This window comes from Emys orbicularis, chromosome 3 (genome assembly GCF_028017835.1).
Source record: "Emys orbicularis isolate rEmyOrb1 chromosome 3, rEmyOrb1.hap1, whole genome shotgun sequence".
In the NCBI taxonomy this organism is placed as follows: domain Eukaryota; kingdom Metazoa; phylum Chordata; order Testudines; family Emydidae; genus Emys; species Emys orbicularis.
In genome coordinates, this window is record NC_088685.1 from 125747996 (window position 1) to 125768557 (window position 20562).

A 20562-nucleotide genomic window follows, 5' to 3' on the forward strand; every position below is an offset into this window, starting at 1 on the left:
TCACCACTGCTGCCAATCATTGTCCCTGTTGGTGGCAAGGGGGCAGGACCAGGCTAAGATGTACTAATGTCTGCTACTCCGGTCTAGCACTTCATCTCTGCTGACTGGGAAGGTGCCCCCTATAATAAGCAGAGCCCCCAAGTTGCAGTCCCCATTGGTGATGAGGGATCGGAGACATAAATTCATTTTTATTCCAGAATAAAGTATCACAATGGGGAGCTATTCTGGAACTACTTTTTCCATAATAGTTATGTTGGTCCATTTCCCCATGGAGACAAGGCCTTATTTCCAGGCCTGATTCTTCTTTTACACCAGTATTAATGCATTGATTTTAGTGAATTTGCTTATAGAAGGCACAGAATGGTGGTTTTGTTTTGCAGAAGTTAATGCTGATGGGGGTCACATTAACTTTAACTAGACATTGTAAAAAAATTTCTGCACATTATAAGGAGGATACTGTTGTGTTTGTTGGCCTACTCCAGCTCCACTCCCTTCTCTTGGACACACCTCCTAAAGCCCATATTGCCAAAAACATGCTGTTTGTACATTCAGGACTGCTTAGAAACCTCTCCCTCTTAAACATCTACCTACTGCTGTAGCCAGTATTTGTGTGTATCTCTCCCCTCTCCCATGCCAAAAAGCAAAGAGGAAGTGATTTGTGTCTTACTTTCATATTAAAGCAAATAGAAAGATGCTTCCCAAGGAGACGTGTTCTTCTAGATGCTGATAAAAATAATTTACACTTATGTATTGCTTTATATGTTAACTGCTTTACAAACCAGAAGTAATGAAACCTCCTAAAACATGTACAGTATTGTAAAACTTGTGAGCACGTAGTATTATTTCTATTTTTAAAAGGTGTGGAAACTGATGCAGAGTTTAAAATGAAAAGACAATTTTTCATGGGATGATCCAAAAAACATTTACAATACATTTAGTACCTACCGGACAATGCAAACAAAATTCTAAAGAATAATACTAAATTTAAGAGTAATACTCCTTTCCTTTAATGTCTATTAAAAACCCTAACAGGACACTTAAATTAAAAGAAGTGTAACATGGGAAGAGTGAAATCAGTGCCACCTGCTATCTTATCAACCCCTTTTAAACCACTAATGTTTCTAAACAAATTTCAGCATTTTTATTTAAAAAATGCAGTTGCATTATGGTTTGTTTGTTTATGTGTTTTTTAGGTAAGAGGACCCCCAGTTGCAGGAGCATTTAAAGAAAGACCAACGAAGCCTACAGCATTTCGCAAGTTTTATGAGCGAGGAGACTTCCCAATTGCCCTTGAGCATGATACAAGAGGAAATAAAATAGCCTGGAAGGTAAGTCAGGGCACAGCTGTAACAGCCAGCTGCATTTATTGAAGTGACATATCTCATTGCCAAACAAAGTTGGCTTATAAGTAAATAAACTGGAGTAATTTCTTAGCAAATGGAAGATGGTGGGGGAGCTGTTAGAGAAAGGCCCCCTGAGTCAGCTATCTACCTTGGCTAACAATTAAATTATATGTTGCAAAAAGGAAGATGACAGAGTTGCTTTGCCTTAGAGTATTGTCTCCTGCCCAATTCGTCTCTATTTCTATGAGGACCTGGCAACCCAGCCTATTTCAGGCAGTCCATCAAATGATAGAAGTAGCTGGATACAGTGAACAGCAGCCATTTATCTCTCCCAGATTTCACCTTCCTGCAGGACACTTCCAAATGGAAGCTTTAATTACCTAAATGGATAGGTCAAGATTGCCTGCTCCCTGGAAATGCAGAGCAGAATACAAACGAAGGCAAATTCTCATTCCACGGCTGTACTCTCAGTCTGCAGCATATGTCAGGCAGCGTAATCGCTGTCATACGTGCCCCTGTTAGAGGCTGACCTCCACTGCAGAAACCATTACGGCTCCGACATTTCTCTGACAAAAGGTTAATTGGCTTCAAAATAAATGTATTGCCTAATGACTCCATTCTAATGCGTCTGTGTTTCCCTCTAAAAGGCTCAGTGATGTTATTTGTAAAACTTGCCAATCTTTTAAGTAACTAGAGCAGGCTTTTAAATTTAATTTGAAAAATGAATGCTGATCTTTAACCTGCTCCTGCTATTTAATTATTTTTGTTATCAAAGAATTACTTTACTTTTTGTGTTATTTATTGGGCTAGAAAAAGATTTTTCTGGAAACAGAATAATAGTTACACAGGATGAGCGTGATATACATGAGGAAAAATACATCAGATTTGTAGAATTTGAATTGTTCATGTCAAACATGATCCTAATTTAAAAATATAGCTCTGTTAATTCAGTGAATGGAAGGGGGATTTCACAATACAAGGTTTGATCCTCCTCTCACTGACATCAATGGGAGCAGGATTAGGATTATAGTGTGGTAAGTGAAAGTATGCAGTTTAATTACTGGTTATTCAGATATAGCTTTTTACTTACCAGGCTATAAGTTGTTGTGAAGGCCAAGACTATAACAGAGTTAAAAAAAGAACTAGATAAGTTAATGGAGGATAGGCTCATCTATGGCTATTAGCCAGGATGGGCAGGGATGGTGTCCCTAGCCCAGGGGTGAAAGTAACACTTTCTGGGTCGGGGCCTTGGGCGGTAGCGGTGGCTGGGAGCCCCGGGCCCTTTTAAATTTCCGGCCCCAGGGCAGCTGCTCATTCCCCCCCCCCTTTTCCATTGGTGGCTTGGGGGACAGGGGAGCAGCGCTTTAACATCGGCTGCATACGGGCCGGACTGGCGGCCACTTTTTATCGGTGCGCCGTACCCGTACCGGCCCGGACTGGCCCACTTTCACTCCTGCCCTAGCCTCTGTTTGCCAGAAGCTGGGAATGGGCGACAGGGGATGGATCACTTGATGATTACCTGTTCTTTTCATTCCCTCTGGGGCGCCTGACATTGGCCACTGTCAGAAGACAGGATACTGGGCTAGATGGACCTTTGGTCTGACCCAGTATGGCCGTTCTTATGTTCTTAAAAAGGGCACTTGTTTTGTGGGAAACATGGAACAGACTGTAACTTTATTTCATATAACTATTAAATCAATGCAGGGAAACAAGACATAGTTCTTGCAACAAGGGGAACCTGCAGCCAACCTCTCAACCATAGCTTTTCCATGTTCTCAGTGAAAACTGGGAGATTCCAATATCCCCTCTGACTGGTCCATGGATTGATTTGGCCATGCTACCTTCCAGGACTTAGCTTATTCACTCTAAACTCATAAAGAGGTCTAACTAGCCTTAAACTGATCTCCAGCATTTTCTGCCATTGCGGATCAGTGTCCTGAGGTATTTCAATTTCTAACCTCATAGCATCAAATTGAGAGATTCCAACCACTTTTACCCCATTTTAATTGCTAATTGGCCTACATATTTCCACCACTAGAACCATCTTGCCACTAGATGCTGCTAGTGACTGCTTGGCTAGTAACCAAGACAATTTGCATACAGCCAATCTTCCAAGCAAATCTTAATGTCTAGAATAAATAAGTTGTTCCCAATGTCTGAAAGGTGAATTGTGTTGGAATGGAATGGCCCTGGGTAATCACAGGCTATGTTCAATGTGCTACGGTGCCGCAAACATAATCCAGGAAAGGCTTTCTCATTTCTCATAGTTCACATTTCTCCTGGCCCTAATGGCTCTCTCAACCTCTGCAGTAACATGTTGGACCATAATACAATAATACGGTCAGCGAGAGGTAGGATTGCAATCCAGGCCCTTTCTGATATTCCTAATCCCAGTCAGATGACCAAATTATACCATTGATTACTATGCAGTTTAAGGCACACACTGAAAAATGGGTAAGGTGGAAGGAAGATGGGCTTTTCTTGGTTCCCACCTTACCTTACGAGGGGACCAGGTAGAGATCCTGGCAGTTGGGAGGATGCCTACTATTGCAGGACTGTGGGCAAGATGAGGAGAGTGGTGTTCATACACATGCTAATAGCTGTGGGGGTAGGGTTTATATTTTTCTCTTTGTTTTAAGACACAGACACATAGCTCAAATACAGGCATACACCCCAATACTAATTTTCATCCATTATATTGACTTCTAAATCTGCCTAAATCATGAAAACAATGATCTAATATTTCTCAGTCAAAAACTTTGTTTTCCTTTAGAGAGTTTGCTAGAACTGTATTAATAAATGAAACTAGATGTTGCCTTTAATGATACAATGTTTGGAAGAGGTTTTTCTAGAAAACGCTATATAGAAACTTCTTTCTATTGCTTTTATTTCCATATATCAGCCAGTTTTACTGAAACAAGGACAAGCAGAGAAGAAATAAATGATGTCACATTTATTATAGATATTTTAGTCCTGATATAACCTCATAGTATCATGATTTTACTGTTTTTTCTTGTTCTGTTTATATGAGATGCATGTCATGGTTCATTTCACTCATTAGCTTGTCTGTTCAGTGGTGCACCAGAGCTAATGTAAGGGGAGTCTCAAAAACGCGATTTGTTCTGACAAAGGAAAACACCTCAGGATGTTCTTCCTTCCCATGAAATATACAATATTTAATTTTCTAATAATTATTAAAACATGATGTAAAATAATTATAATTATGAGATGTTAAAATAGTGAAAAAAATGTGTTGATCACTCAATCATTCCATTATAGCTGGGGTTAGACTCAACATGGTGGTCTTCAGTTAGCTGAAAAAAAATCTGAGATTTATATAAAAACTAAGATCAATGGTCTAACAATATGTGTAGAGAGGGGTTTATTGTGTCTAGTAAGCAAACACAGACCTGCAAACACTTATACACATGCTTAACTTTAAGTATGTGATTAGTCCCATTTAGGGAGTTGTCTACACATGAAAGTTATTCTAGAATAAAGTAGGGTGTGAATTTAAAGCAGAATAGCTATTCCATGTGTAGACAAGCCCCGTGTGCAGAATTTGAGCCATAATTAGGACCTGATTTTCCTCTCATATGCACTGGTAGAGTTGTACTGGTTTGAGAACAGTATCAGTGGAGGACTACAACTATCTAACATGGTTTTAAAGGTATTAAATCCTCTCTACAAAAGGTGCTAAGTAGTGTTTAAAACTGTGTTAATAAAACCATGTTAGCTAATATGTTTTTAAAACACCACCTTTTCCCCTAATTTAGACAGTGCCCTGGAGGTCTGAATTCATCCCTTCCTGTGTAAAGCTCAAGTAAAGGGGCTTAGTGCAGGGGAATATGCAGATGTTTAGAGGAAATAAAACCCAGGCGTAAGTGTGGATTGAATGGCCCCTCCGTGCCATCTTATTTGGAGCTAGTATAGAGATCTGCTTTGCCTGCACTCCCAGAGGGTTTATTCTGGATGTGTAGTTTGTTGAGTTGCCTTTTGCCATTTATAATTTGCAATTTCACAATGGAAAATGAAAGGAGATGTGCGTTTTATGACTTTGCGGGGTTGTGACAATGTCTGATCTCTATCTGATCAACTGGAGACACAATACTATTCAGTGGATTTTTTTCAATAGAGGCCAAAGTAAATTAGATTCTTCTACAACAAAGTTAACTCTTACTGTAGGTTTTTAAATTTACCATGGCAAAGGGCATCTCCTTGGTATTGTGCTTCAAAGGCAGTCATATTAGACTCTTTCTTCTCCCTCCCCTTCTTTTTTTTATATTATTGTTCAGATTTTTTTTTTAAAGGCTGTTTCCCCCTGATAGGGGAAAACAAATAAATAGATAAAATATATTTATAATCTAGGACTAGAAAAGTGCTCTATACAAAAATAAAAAAAAAATTGACCCACACTTGAAAGAATAACAAATAGACAAAGTACTAAACAACTCCTGCAACACCTCTCCCCCCCCCCCCGAGACATACCCTTAAGAATAAAAAGTAATACCAGTCTAAACAATCTTGGTTTACAAACTATAATCAGTTTCCCATCTAAAATAAGAAGACAGGAACCTCTTACTCATAGCATCTGCCTGTGTTTGTGGAAAATAGGCCCTTTCAAAGGAACTTGGTATCTTTTATTGATGAGATTATAAATTTGGTTGATAAAAGTAACTGTGTTTATATAGTATATTTAAACTTCCATAGGGCAATTGACTCGGTACCACACAATATTCTGATTAAGAAACTAGAACCATACAAAGTTAACATGGCACATATTAAATAGATTAAAAATTAGCTAAGTGATAGGTCTCAAAATGTAATTGTAAATGGGGAATGATCATCAAATGGGTGTAGTGGAGTCCCACAGGGATCTGTTCTTGGCTCCACTCTATTTTAATCAGTGACCTGGAGGAAAACACAAAATCATTATCCAGAATGTTTGGAAAATCAGGATTATTTAGGTGATAAAGGTTAATTATAAAAATCATTATGCTCTGAAAAGGAAAAGAAATAGCAATTCTTCAAAACAATTTTAGCATTTTCAAAAGAATGGAAACCAATTTCAAGGTTGGCAAACTTTTCTGTGCAGCAAAAACAGGAAGGTAGGCCTGGTCTATGTTTGCCAGCATAGCTATGTCAGTTAGGGGTATGATTTTTGCTGACACAGCTATGCTAACAAAAGCCCTAGTATAGATGCAGTTACATGGGCAAAAGAGTACTTTTGCCAGCATGGTTTATTTCACTGGGGAAACTGGTATAAGCTATCCCAGCAAAATAACTTTTTTACTGGTATATACGGCATCTACACCAGGAGGATTTACTGATATAGCTATACCAGCAAAACTTTTTAAGAATAGACAAGGCTGTAGGTAAAAGAAGGATAACTGGTGTTTCTATTATCTTCTAGTGAGTGATAGTGATTTATTTTTCTTAGCTTCTATTAATCAGAAAAGGCATGTGTAGTGAGTCGGTGTGGCTCCCCTCCTGCCCAGAAGAGGGAGCACCCTTGCAGGCCCCCGAGTGGGCGGAGCCATCGCCGCCTGTTCCCGCCCCCCGGAAGTCAAGGGGCGGGACAGGAAGTATAAAGGCCGGCCGCCGGAGCTCAGTCTGGGCCCAGCCACCGCAGGGAGCAGACGTGCGGCAGGGAGCTCCTGGCCGGGAGACCTCCCAGGCCATTGCCCTAACTGGCCGGAGTTACCCCGGGCCCACTACGAGGAGGAGCCGCCGGAGCCCATCCCCTCCCGTCGCTGGGAGGAGCCCGTGGAACTCCCCCACACAAACCCCGAAGACGAGACCGTGCCGGAGCCCCTCTGCCCCTGCTGTTACCCGGAGGAGCCGCCCGAGGGCAATTGGCCGGATTTCCCGACGGAGCTGCCGGACCTGCCACCAAGCCCCGGCCGAGAGGAGCCCATGCTGGTGGACTGGACCGGGCCCGGTGCCACGGACGAGGTAGGCCCTGAGGGGGATCTTGGAAGTAGCCCGGGGGTAGCCGACCCCGGTCAGGCTGCAGACGCATGTGAGCCAACGTCAGTGTGTTTCGGTCAGGATACCCCACTGACCGGCAGCGGCAGTAGCCGCTGCTAGGGCCCCGGGCTGGAACGCAGTGGAGTGGGTGGGCCTGCGTTCCCCCCTGCCACCCCCGCTCACGGGTGGCAGGCTTCCCCCTCACCCAACGCTCTGGTGTCGGAGCCAGGGCTTAACCCCGAGTGAGTGTTGCTCAGCCCCTGCACAAGGGGGCCTGAGCTCCCTAACTGTGTGTCTGCTCAGCCCCTGCATCCAAGGGCCTGAGCTGTGACTGTGTGTGCCCCGCCCTGATCCAGGGCCTGGGCCTTCCTGAACTGTTTGCCTGCCCAGCCCCTGCACCAGAGGGCCTGGGCTCCTGAACTGATTGTTGGCCCAGCCCCTGTACCAGAGGGCCGGGGCTCCTGAACTGTTTGCCTGCCCAGCCCCTGCACCAGAGGGCCTGGGCTCCTGAACTGTTTGCCTGCCCAGCCCCTGCACCAGAGGGCCGGGGCTCCTGAACTGTTTGTTTGCCCAGCCCCTGCTCCAGAGGGCTTGGGCTCTTGAACTGCTTGTTTGCCCAGCCCCTGCACCAGAGGGCCTGGGCTCCTTAACTGTTGTTTGCTCAGCCCCTGCACCAGAGCGCCTGAGTCCTGAGTTAACTGGTTGCTTGTTCTGTCAGTAGGGAGTCGGTGTGGCTCCCCTCCTGCCCAGGAGGGTCGAGCCCCGGCGCGAACCCTTTACACGTGGCGCCCAACGTGGGGCTAACGAGCCCCTGCCCCTGTGAGAAGGGGCTAGAAGGGGAGTGGCCGTTGCCCCCCCCCCTGTTTCAGTACGGAATGGATATGGAGTGTTTGTTCCAGCTACTTATGGAGAGTCAGGAGCGGCAGCAGACGGCCCAATTGCAGCAGCAGCAACAACAGCGGGCCGCTCAACTCGCGCAGCAGCAGCAGCGAGATGCCACCCATCTCCAGCTACAACAGGAGCAGCACACGGCGCAGCTTGAGCAACAGCAGCAGTTGGTGCAGCCGTTGGGGAACCAGCTGCAGCAGCTGCTGGTTACCCTCCCTCGCCCCGCGGCGGTGCCAGCGGGGGAAACTGCGGGGATGCTGCGCCCAGCTGCTCCCCTTCGTCTGACCAAGATGGGCCCGGACGATGACCCCGAGGCCTTCATGGTCACCTTCGAGCGGGTAGCCATCGTCGCCGGGTGGACCAGGGACCAGTGGGCTACCCTCTTAGCCCCCTATCTGACCGGGGCGGCCCAGGTGGCCTACCGCGGATTGGCGGCAGAGGAAGCCCGGGACTATGACCGAGTGAAGGCCGCGATACTGGACGCTCTCGACGTCAGTCCCGAGACCTTCCGACAACGGTTCCGGAGCCAGACTTACCCTCCCGGGGCCCGGCCGCGGTTGGTGGCCCAGGCCCTAAAAGAGGCCTGCCGGCGATGGTTGCAACCCGACACCCGGACGGCGGAGGAAGTGACCGAACAGGTTATCCTAGAACAGTTCCTTCACACTCTACCCTCCCGAGGGCGGGCCTGGGTGCTCCGCCACCGGCCGGCGACGCTGGCCATGGCGGTGTCGCTGATGGAGGATTTCCTCGCCGCCGAAAATGCAGTGGGTCCCACCTTCCGACGCCCCAACGCCGGGTCCGAACCAGCCCGCGGCGAAAGGAAGGGGAACCCCCCGAGCGAACCACGGCACCCCGAACCCCGACCCGACTCCCGCCGCGAGCTCCGGGTCCGGCACACGGAATTGGCCCCTCGGACAGGGCCAACGGCCCCGGGCCAGGGGCTCCCAAGGGCTCGGCGGAGCCCCCCCCGGAGCCCGAGCCGAGTGGGCCCCCGGAGCAGGCGGCTTGAACTCGGTCCCTGTTTCGGCTGTGGGAAGATGGGGCACCTCCAGCGAGACTGTCCAGAGATGGATTGTAGTTATGGACAGGTGTGGGCGGGCCAAAATCGAGCCCGGCCAGCCCTGAATCCCAAGCTGACAGTCCCGGCGGCCGTTGTGGGGCGGGCTACCCAGGCTTTGATCGACTCTGGCTGTGGCCAGACGTTGGTCCGTAAGGAGCTGGTACCGCAGAGCGATACCCGCCTGGGGTGGATCCATTTACAGTGTATTGGATGCCCTTCAACCCCGCTTCGACACCGACTTCTGTCGGGACCAGTGAGCAGACCCGAACCTCAGCCACTTCTACGAGCAGCTCGCAGCAGTAGACGGGAGTATCACGGACCCCCAGCAAGCCACCCAATGGCCCCACTTTGAGCTGCGCCGAGACCGGCTCTACCGCGTGAACCGTGATCCCCGCACCCGGGAACCACAGACCCAACTGTTGGTGCCCCTGTGTCACCGGCGGGCCGTAATGAAACTAGCCCATGATGTGCCGGCCGCCGGGCACCTGGGGCAGGAGAAGACCCTCGCCCGGATCCTGACGCGCTTCTTCTGGCCGGGGGTCTACCAGGAGGTGAAGAAATATTGCGCCTCCTGCCCAGACTGTCAGTTGGTTGCTCCGCCCGGGATACCCAAGGCGCCCCTGGTCCCCATGCCTTTGATGGAGACGCCCTTCGAACGGGTCGCCATGGACCTCGTGGGCCCGCTCCCGAAAAGCGCTGCGGGGTTTCAATACATTTTGGTGCTGGTGGACTATGCCTCCCGATTTCCGGAGGCCATCCCTCTGCGGAGTATTACCGCCCGGACTATCGCGGGGGAGCTGGTGAAGATCTTCACACGGGTAGGGCTGCCTAGGGAGATCCTAACCGACCAGGGGACGAACTTTACCTCCCGACTGTTGCGGCAGGTCTGCGACCTCTTAGGCGTCAAACAACTCCGCACCTCCGTCTACCACCCGCAGATGGACGGGTTAGTGGAGCGGTTCAACCGCACGCTGAAGGGAATGTTACGGAAATTCCCAGCAGAGGACCTCCGCCACTGGGACCAGTTCCTGCCGCCCTTGCTGTTAGCAGTCCGAGAGGTTCCGCAAACCTCAACGAAATTCTCCCCGTTCGAACTGCTATATGGGCCTCTTGGATCTGATGCGAGAAACCTGGGAACAGTCAGCCTCCCCCGCCCAGGGCCTCTTAAAATACGTCCTCCAGTTACAGGAGTACCTGACCCAGGCCGGGACCCTGGCACGCGAGAACTTGAGGACGGCGCAGGAGCGCCAGGAGCGGACTTATAACCAGGGGGCCCAAGTCCGGGAGTTTCAACCCGGGGACCGAGTCCTACTCCTCTTACCGTCCAATGAGTCAAAACTGTTAGCCCGCTGGCAGGGGCCTTACGACGTCGTGCGCAAGGTGGGTCCTGTCACCTACGAGGTACGGCAACCAGATAAACACAAGGGGACCCAACGGTACCATGTGAACCTGCTGAAGCGGTGGCATGACCGGGAGGGCCTCTTAATTAACCCGTACCCACCTGAGCCGGAACTGGGACCCCGTGTGCCCTCGACGGACGACACCCCGGCACCCCTGCTAGGCGAATCGCTTACCGAAGAACAACACAAACAGGCCAACTGTCTCTTGCAGGCCTTCAAAAAGACCTTCACGGCAGTACCAGGCTACACAACTCTGGTCAAGCACTCGATCCAGACCGAGCCTGGGAAAGTGATCCGAGAGGCAACCCGGCCTCTGCCGTATCGGATGCGCGACGAGGTCGAGGAGGAGGTAAAGGCCATGCTGGCTCTGGGCATCATTGAGCCGTCCCAGAGCGAGTGGCGCAGCCCGGTGGTCCTGGTGCCCAAGCCAGATGGCACCCGCCGCTTCTGCATCGATTTCCGGAGGGTAAATGCCGTCTCCCGCTTTGACGCCTACCCAATGCCCCGCGTGGACGAGTTACTGGGCCGCCTGGGGGAGGCCCAGTTTATTACCACCCTCAACCTCAGCAAGGGCTATTGGCAGATTCCCCTCGAAGAGACCTCGAAGGAGAAAACCGCCTTTGCCACCCCGACTGGGCTATACCAGTTCACTCGGATGCCGTTCGGTCTCCATGGAGCTCCTGCCACCTTCCAGCGACTAATGGACCACCTCCTGCAGTCCCATCATGACTATGCGGCCGCCTACCTCGACGACGTGGTCATCTATAGTCGCCGCTGGGAAGACCATCTGCCCCGGGTCACGGCGGTCCTGAGGTCTCTGCAACAGGCAGGTTTGACCGCCAACCCCAAAAAGTGCCGTATTGCCTGGAAAGAAACCACCTATCTCGGCTATACGGTTGGGGGCGGGCGCGTCAAACCCCTCGTGGGAAAGGTCCAGGCTCTTCTGGACTGTCCCACCCCGACGACCAAACGACACGTTCGGCAGTTCCTGGGCCTCGTTGGATATTATCGATGGTTCGTCCCCCAGTTTGCATCCATAGCTGCGCCCCTAACTGGGCTCCTGACTAAAGACCGACCCCGGCAAGTACAATGGTCCCCAGAGTGTGAGGCCGCCTTCCAGACACTTCAGAAGTGCCTCTGCCAGGAGCCGGTCCTATATAGCCCGGACTTTAATCGCCAATTCGTCCTTCAGACCGACGCCTCCGAGGTGGGGTTGGGGGCGGTCTTGTCCCAAGAAGTGGATGGAAAGGACCACCCCGTGCTATACCTCAGCCGGAAGCTATTCCCCCGAGAGAGGAATTACGCCGTCGTGGAAAAAGAGGTCCTCGCCGTAAAATGGGCCTGCGATGCCCTCCGCTTCTACCTCCTCGGGGCACCGTTCACCCTGGTCACGGGTCACGCCCCCCTCCGGTGGCTGATGCGTATGAAGGATAATAATGCCCGCATCATGCGTTGGTACCTGGCCTTGCAGCCCTATGCGTTTACTGTTCAGCATCGGGCTGGCAAGGACCATGCGAATGCAGACTTCCTATCCCGCATTGGGGAGATGGAAGGACCTGGCCCCGGTACGCGGGAGCCAGTCTTGAGGGGGTGTGTGTGTAGTGAGTCGGTGTGGCTCCCCTCCTCCCCAGAAGAGGGAGCACCCTTGCAGGCCCCCGAGTGGGCGGAGCCATCGCCGCCTGTTCCCGCCCCCCGGAAGTCCAGGGGCGGGACAGGAAGTATAAAGGCCGGCCGCCGGAGCTCAGTCTGGGCCCAGCCACCGCAGGGAGCAGGCGTGCGGCAGGGAGCTCCTGGCTGGGAGACCTCCAAGGCCCGAGGCCATTGCCCTAACTGGCCGGAGTTACCCCGGGCTCACTACGAGGAGGAGCCGCCGGAGCCCGTCCCTTCCCGTCGCTGGGAGGAGCCCGTGGAACTCCCCCACACAAACCCCGAAGACGAGACCGCGCCGGAGCCCCTCCGCCCCTGCTGTTACCCGGAGGAGCCGCCCGAGGGCAATTGGCCGGATTTCCCGACGGAGCTGCCGGACCTGCCACCAAGCCCCGGCCGAGAGGAGCCCATGCTGGTGGACTGGACCGGGCCCGGTGCCACGGACGAGGTAGGCCCTGAGGGGGATCTTGGAAGTAGCCCGGGGGTAGCCGACCCCGGTCAGGCTGCAGACGCATGTGAGCCAATGTCAGTGTGTTTCGGTCAGGATACCGCACTGACCGGCAGCGGCAGTAACCGCTGCTAGGGCCCCGGGCTGGAACGCAGTGGAGTGGGTGGGCCTGCGTTCCCCCCTGCCACCCCCGCTCACGGGTGGCAGGCTTCCCCCTCACCCAACGCTCTGGTGTCGGAGCCAGGGCTTAACCCCGAGTGAGTGTTGCTCAGCCCCTACACAAGGGGGCCTGAGCTCCCTAACTGTGTGTCTGCTCAGCCCCTGCATCCAAGGGCCTGAGCTGTGACTGTGTGTGCCCCGCCCTGATCCAGGGCCTGGGCCTTCCTGAACTGTTTGCCTGCCCAGCCCCTGCACCAGAGGGCCGGGGCTCCTGAACTGTTTGCCTGCCCAGCCCCTGCTCCAGAGGGCTTGGGCTCCTGAACTGTTTGCCTGCCCAGCCCCTGCACCAGAGGGCCTGGGCTCCTGAACTGTTTGTTTGCCCAGCCCCTGCACCAGAGGGCCGGGGCTCCTGAACTGTTTGTTTGCCCAGGCCCTGCTCCAGAGGGCCTGGGCTCCTTAACTGTTGTTTGCTCAGCCCCTGCACCAGAGGGCCTGAGTCCTGAGCTAACTGGTTGCTTGTTCTGTCAGTAGGGAGTCGGTGTGGCTCCCCTCCTGCCCAGGAGGGTCGAGCCCCGGCGCGAACCCTTTACAGCATGTATGGCCACCTACATAGAATTCTTGTATTGAATCTGGATTGTGCACACAGCCTTCCATCACAAAGTTGACTAGGCCATGGAGGCCTTTTTCTTTTTGAGGAAGGTACAACATCGGAGGAGACTCATGTAAATGAGTATCCTATCTTCGTCTTGTTCTCATTTTCTATTGAATCAATGACCCCCTTGCATATAGCCACAAAAGAGATGCTGTTATGACTGATTCAGAGCTCTTACTATTATGTTGGTTCCTGGACTGGGGGAAAGGGGAAAGGAGTAGTTTTCTTCTTGACAGTACTTGTTTTTCTGCCAAAGGGTATCCTCTTCCCTTCAGCTGAGAATAAAATGCCTGGAATATTTTTAAATTTGGTAATTATTTTGGTTGGTATTGATCAACATAAAGCAGTACTTACTGATTCTGTATATACCTTACTCTCAAATGTTGCTTTAAATTCATTTATGAAATGAATTTCAAAATTCAGACCACTTAAAACCCAGTAAAAAATACAGCAATGCCTTTATTTCCATAAAAACAGTCTCGGTGCCATGCTAATTTGTTGTAATTTGTAAAGTCAGTTTTTTGGCAGCAAATAGGACATATTGACTGCAAGAGATAACCTCTTTTTTGAAAATAAAATATAGATATACATTTATTTGCTCCTTCTTCCATTCCTTCTTAAGCAGTATTTAACATCTTTGTTAATAAAAGATGCTAAAAGGGGCATACTATTAGGTTAAAAACCAGGAACAATGTCATGTGGACTGAAAATTGGCTGAAAGATAATATGCAAAGGGAAGTGACAAATGGCAGTATATCAAGATTGTGCCATGTAGCTAGTGGGTACCACAGAAACTGATATTAATTCTTGTTTTATTTATCATCTTCATAAGTGATCTAGAAGAAGTAAACTGTAAAATAGTGAAACTTCAAGATTATATTAAATTGGATAGATCTGCAAATACCAGTGAGCATAGAAATAACATACAGTAATCTAGAGAGATTAAAAACATCAGCAGATAATATGAAAATAAGTTCTTGGGAAATTGAATACTAAATAATGTATTTGGGGGGAATAGTCTGCCACACATATTCAGTGAAGGAGAAAGGTGAAAAGCAGGTACGCTAAAAAACTCACCCAACTGTAATAGCAATAGTGCATAGAAAATTTAGACATATGCAATTTGATATAGCAGCAAAAAAGACAATTCAGTTTTGGGCTAGAAACACAGCAATAGTTCCTCTTCAGTCAGGCAAAATGTTATTTAAAACTAAGAAGCCTACTGTATCGACTTGCTGATATCAATGCAGTATAGATGAATAACACTTATCATCCTATATGGCTGTGATGCTAGTTTGCTATTTTTCAGCTAATTAGTCTCAAAGTGCTATAATTTCTGATATGCATGTGAGCTTTTCAGAGAATTCCAAAAATTCAAACCACAGTTCCAGTCTCTTGGCTTCTTTGTATTCAAGTTTATGATTTTAAAAAATGCAGACAGTTTAACACATAAGCTTGATTCTCATTTAAATGAAAGTCTCTTTACACCAGTCTGACAGTATAAAGTGGATGTAAATTACATTTACACCCACTTTAAAGCCCTTTTGCACAGCCAGAGTATTTAAAGGGGCCTTAGAATGGATAAGAATCAAGGGTGAAATCCTGTCCCATTTAAGTAAATGGCAAAACACCGACTGATTTCATTAGGGCCAGGATTTCACCCTGAGTGCCTACTGGCCTCTCCCTCCCTCATCCCCCTAGGTTGTATAAAAAAGCTTTTCCTGCTGATAACGTTAATTTATGAATTCACTGATGATATTCAGTGCAGTCCACTTCTGGTCAGCTCAACTGTAAGATATAATGTCCTGAGTCACAGAAGTCAAAATGAAGTGATCAGCATTCCTTTAGATAATTGTAAACAAAAATAGCTTTCTCGCAACTACGAATGCTCAGTTACCTATCATTATATTTAGTATTTACACATTTATGTTTTGTCTCCAAGCGCTTTACAAACATTAATTTTCACAACACCTATGTGAGTTAGGTAAGTAATTTTATTCCTGTTTTACAGAAGGCAAAAGAAAATGCAAAACTGAGGCTTGGAGGTTAGGACAACATTTTCAAAGCTGTCATCTAAATTTGGACATCTCTTGTTTTTGGTGCCAAGTTTCAAGGTGGGCACCACAAACAAAACATAGGTACCAAAAATTAGTGGACACTTTTAGAAAATTTTGCCCTAGATAACTTGCACAGTACCACATGGGGTCATTGAAAGAACTAGGATTCTAGGCTCCCAGAATCAGGGTTTTCAGCTGTTAGTATAATTTATACCAGTAATTCCAGATAAAAGTGGTCTTTTCAAATCATATTTTTAAAAATAGTCGTGTTCTCACTAAATATACTAAAAATAGGTTTTCAAACAGATAATCAAAGTTTTCAAAAATGTGCATAATTTAATTGGATGTTTAAAGTATTCATTAAAATTTCGACAGAAGTGTCTGTACAAATACCTAGAATTTTGTGGTGACTCATCACTTGCTTACTGTATGAAGAGCTTTCATGATTTTACTCCTTTTCACTTCTTTTTACTTCTGGAAGGATACTTCTTTGCATGTCTTGGTGGAATTGCTATTCATGGAGTGAAAGATGGAAAACTATATCAGAACAAAGTGTTTTCACTGACATAACTGATAATTTCATGGAGTACAATAGAATTTGAAATAATTATTTAGCTAAATATGCCTGGTTCTATTTTCTTATCAATTTTAAAAAAAACTATACTTTAAAATGCCACAGTGAAACAGTAAATTATATCAGAATATGAGAGACATCATTGCACTCTTCTTCACCACTTGTGGCTCACTTTTATGAAGCATCCATTATCGATTCAGTTTATCATAATTCACTGTTCTTTTCCTTTCCATTTCTTTCATATTTATAATTCCAAAATGTGATGAACTGTTTCTCTTCCCTCCTCAAATAAAGTACCATATTTATTAAAAATTGTGACATGCACATTTACTTAACAGCTGAATAATTTGTTTCCTTTAAAGAGTAAAGGATGTTGTCCCAGAGTTCCTTTTTCTTTTAATAACGGTAAGTGCTAGAATTTGAATGCCAGTCTTCAGTGGGAGTCTAAAACAGCCCTTGCAAAGAAAAGTGACAGTTTACCTGATTTCTGTAATACAAAGCTGCCATATTTCAATTATTAATTCCTCTGTGATTAATTAATAGTCACAGCTTATTCTAGGATTCTAGAAAATGGTAATCTTGTGGCAGCTAATTTACTATTCCTCTTTTTTTTTCTCCATACACAATTAAAGCCATCCCTTTATTTGATGTAAATTGCTGTCTCTTGAAAGTGTACTGAATGAAAACCCAGCCATGTATCAGAAATAACTTTAATTTAAATTTGCTAAATGACCTCTGAAAGCTAGATGAAAGATTTTCTGCTGAATGGGCTGGTGCTCCCTGCCTCTATAATTTATGTGAGAAATTAGTGCGAATAGTTCACTTTTATGAAGCAGTGCTGCTTGTAGCAAGCCTGCAGAAACAATTTCCCCCCAAGCCTCCATCTGTTCTTCAAACCAGGGCATATGCCATCTCATCGAGCTTGAAAGTCAACTGATTTATAACTCTTGAAAAGTGCATAGATTGAAAAGAAAGGTCGACTGCTGTTATGTGACAATGATTTGTTGGGCACTTGGATAAAGACAATTCACATTACTATGGACCCAAAGGGAAACAAGTGATGTTGTAAGCTTCAAAAGTTGGTAGATTGACAACCAGAAGGAAAACAAATTGCTCCTCCTCTTTGACTTAAACAGCTACCTCTCTTCAAAAAAGGGAGAGTGTTCAGAAGGTAGGGGAAGTCAACATAGCCAAGATATTTTATTATCACTGTGTTTCAGGCAGACTAGTCTTTTTTTCCCCAGCTACAAAGGTGGTTGTCTAGAAGTGTCAGAGCTCGTTGCACTTTAATCTTTAAACTGTAAGCAGAAACATCAGTCTTAAAAGAGCTTGTTGCTGCTTGTCAGAAAGTTCCGTTCATTGGCACAAACAGGGCTTTGATGAATTTTCTGTATCTGCCCTGAAGGTGAATCCACAGCCCTGTCCCAATTAGTAATTTAATGAATAGCTCATTCTCTGTCCCATCACTTATGATTCCCCCTCCCTTTACTCAAGGACTACAAAGAGCTAAATCTCTGTGGCCGGTGACAAATCAAATCAAATTGACAACTTGACCATAAGAAAATCAATGTGTTTGATGTTTTCATTTATGTTGGTGAAACACTGTGTCTGTTCTGATGTGACGCTTGGAGACAGAGAGTGAATTCTCAAATCCACTTTCTTTTATCAAACTTGTAATTTTTTTTTATTTCAACCATCAACCAAAAAACAAGAAACAGTTAATGTTCAAATGCATAAAATATTTTAGCTAAGAAAAGTAAATATAATTAGTGCAGAGGAAACTTTTTAATGTGAAAATTACCGGACAGAGCTTGACTTAGAAAAGCACCAAGAGACAAAAGAAAAGCATATGTAAGCAGGGAAACGAATTGTTTTCCACACATGTGAAATACTACTTTCATTTCATAGTTGGGGTCTCTTAAAGAGTTGTAAGAGAAGTCTGGCATTGTAACTGCTTACATATTACTGGAAAAGCCTATTAGAGTCTACAGTCATGAGGTGTTATATAACCATGTCTATCCTGACCTGATTTACTTAGACATTGATAATTTTCTAATGTTCTGCTTAGTATAGCTCAGTCAAGAAGAGCCCAGAAGGGCAGATTGAGTAGGTCATATTCTGAATGTTTTCAATTATATAAAATAGATTTTCTCAAAGGCCATCACCGATGCCACTATATGATATAGCAGAAATAAAACTATATAAATAAAATAATACAGACGTCATATAATTTGCCTTTATAAAATGGGCTTTTTGAAAAGCAGAATCTGATTGGCTAATGAAACTTCAGGTTCTGTGAGTATCCCCTATAATTTCATGGAACAAAGTTCAATGTGTCTTTTCTTGCTGCAAATATATTATGTCCCAAAAATATATTAATATAATAACTCCACTTTTGGAAGTATGTTATACTGAATACACATACTTCTCATGTGGCCAGATCAAAGGCTCTTAGCCTTTTATCTACTGCTTTGCCAAACCCGCTAGGCATTTTTTTTACTCTTGCTTTATTTATTTTTTATCCAATATATTTATTATATATAGGTTTCTTTATTATAATGCAGCAAATTTTTAAAGATGTAATCTGTATTATGTTCAGCATGGCAGTATTCCTATGTAATAACAGTCCCAGCATGTGCTAGGCTCTATGTATTGTGGACAAAGTAAATTTCTTCTTTAAGTTTTAAGGGAAACAGCCCCCATTGCCATCCAATTGTTGCACATAATGCTTGGGTAACAGCTGCTTATAGGGAATCTTAAAATTCTGCTTCATGCTCACTAAGAGGCAAAATCTCCAGGTTGTTAATTTTCTTTTCTGTGACTTGCTGTAGTATCAGACAGAAAAAAATATGTTTTGTTTGTTTATTAAAGATACACCCACTAATATAGGACATAAGAGATGCCTGAAAATTAGTGCTAGAATTATAACCCAAAATTATTGAATTAACAAGATTTATATTTTATTTAAGTATATATTCTAATTAAATGCTTTATTTGAAGAATCATGCATTGACTCTTTTTTTCTGTGTTTGAAAATAAATATTTTGTGCAGATGTTCATACTTTATTTAAGGAATTATTTATTAGCTAAAGACTGATAGAAATAAGCCACCTCAAAAGAAGTCAAATCATGATCCTAATGGGGTATCTTAGTATTTAAATTGGAGCTTAGATGTAAAAGTCAGATTTAAAAAAAAAAAGTTTGCTTACAGTGATGTGTTAATACTGCTCTTTGCAGTGAATACCAGCTTGAAATAAAGACTAGCAACATGAAAGTGAAGTTCTTCTTTGAGTTATTGTGCACATGTATTCCACTCCTAGTGTACATGCACCCCATGCATGTGAGACTGGAATCTCTTCTGAATAGCACCTTACCCCATAGCCAAGAGCATAAAGAGCTGGGTGGCTGCATCCACTCTCCATTTCCTTCTTACAGCATGTGGCTTCAAAATGGAATGCCTGTAGCATCTGCATCACTGCATGCTGTGCGACTTAATTTCTATAGTTAGCTTCTAGTTAGTTAGTTAGATTGTTGGCTTTATTGGTTTCTGCCCTTTGGCAAAACAACAACAAAAACCCTCTCCCAACTTATTAGCTTAATAGATGAGGTCTTTGAGCCCACATGCTGCCTCTTGGCACCAGACCCCCACTGAACATGGTTAGCCATTCCTGTTAACAACAGATTCTCTAAGATGCTTGGAAGAAGCATATATACCACATAAGTGGAAATTGTTTGCTAAAGTTCCTTGGCTTATTATTGTGGTCCATCAGAGCACTATCTTAATTAAACTTAGAATTAGAAAGGTGAATTTCTTCTAGGAGTAGACTTTGTTTTCCAAAAGTTGATTGATTGATTAATTATATACCTATGACTCTTCTTCCTTATAAGATAGTCCTTTTGATTAATACTACCTCTTATAGGAGGGACAGAGAAATTATTCCTCTGTGCTTCTATGAAGAAAGCACAGGATTAGGAATCATGTCTAAGTTTCTCTGTGAAGTAAGTTCATCATTTCATATCAATCAAGAAATCTCCTTATTTAGCTTTTGTACATCCTCATCTTCAGATAAGGAAAAGGTTGTGGTGTAAGATAAATGTTATCGTATCTAAAATGTTATCTAGATAAAACATGCTCTTCTCATCTAACAATCTTTTATTTCCTGGAAGGGATTTTAAGAAGTCCAAGAAGTATCTCATCTGTGTTATGAGAAGAATTAAATCTTATGTTCAAGGGACTTAAGTCAGAAGGTCTTCCTTGTCCTATCGTAAAAAACATATACCACCTGACCAACGGAATCCACCTCAGCTACATAAATCTGTCACGCAGCTATTTGGAAATTCATTCAGCAAACACTACAGTCTGA

At 45.7% G+C, this 20562-nt stretch overlaps 1 protein-coding gene across 1 annotated transcript in view; it reads left to right on the top strand.

Moving 5' to 3' along the window:
* The window catches only part of PACRG (parkin coregulated), a 464395-nt gene that overhangs the window by 142373 nt on the left and 301460 nt on the right, over window positions 1-20562 (top strand). Inside the window, exon 2 of the mRNA XM_065401832.1 lies at window positions 1194-1328. Coding sequence (XP_065257904.1) covers window positions 1194-1328 — 135 coding nt within the window. The remainder of the gene's footprint in view (window positions 1-1193; window positions 1329-20562) is intronic.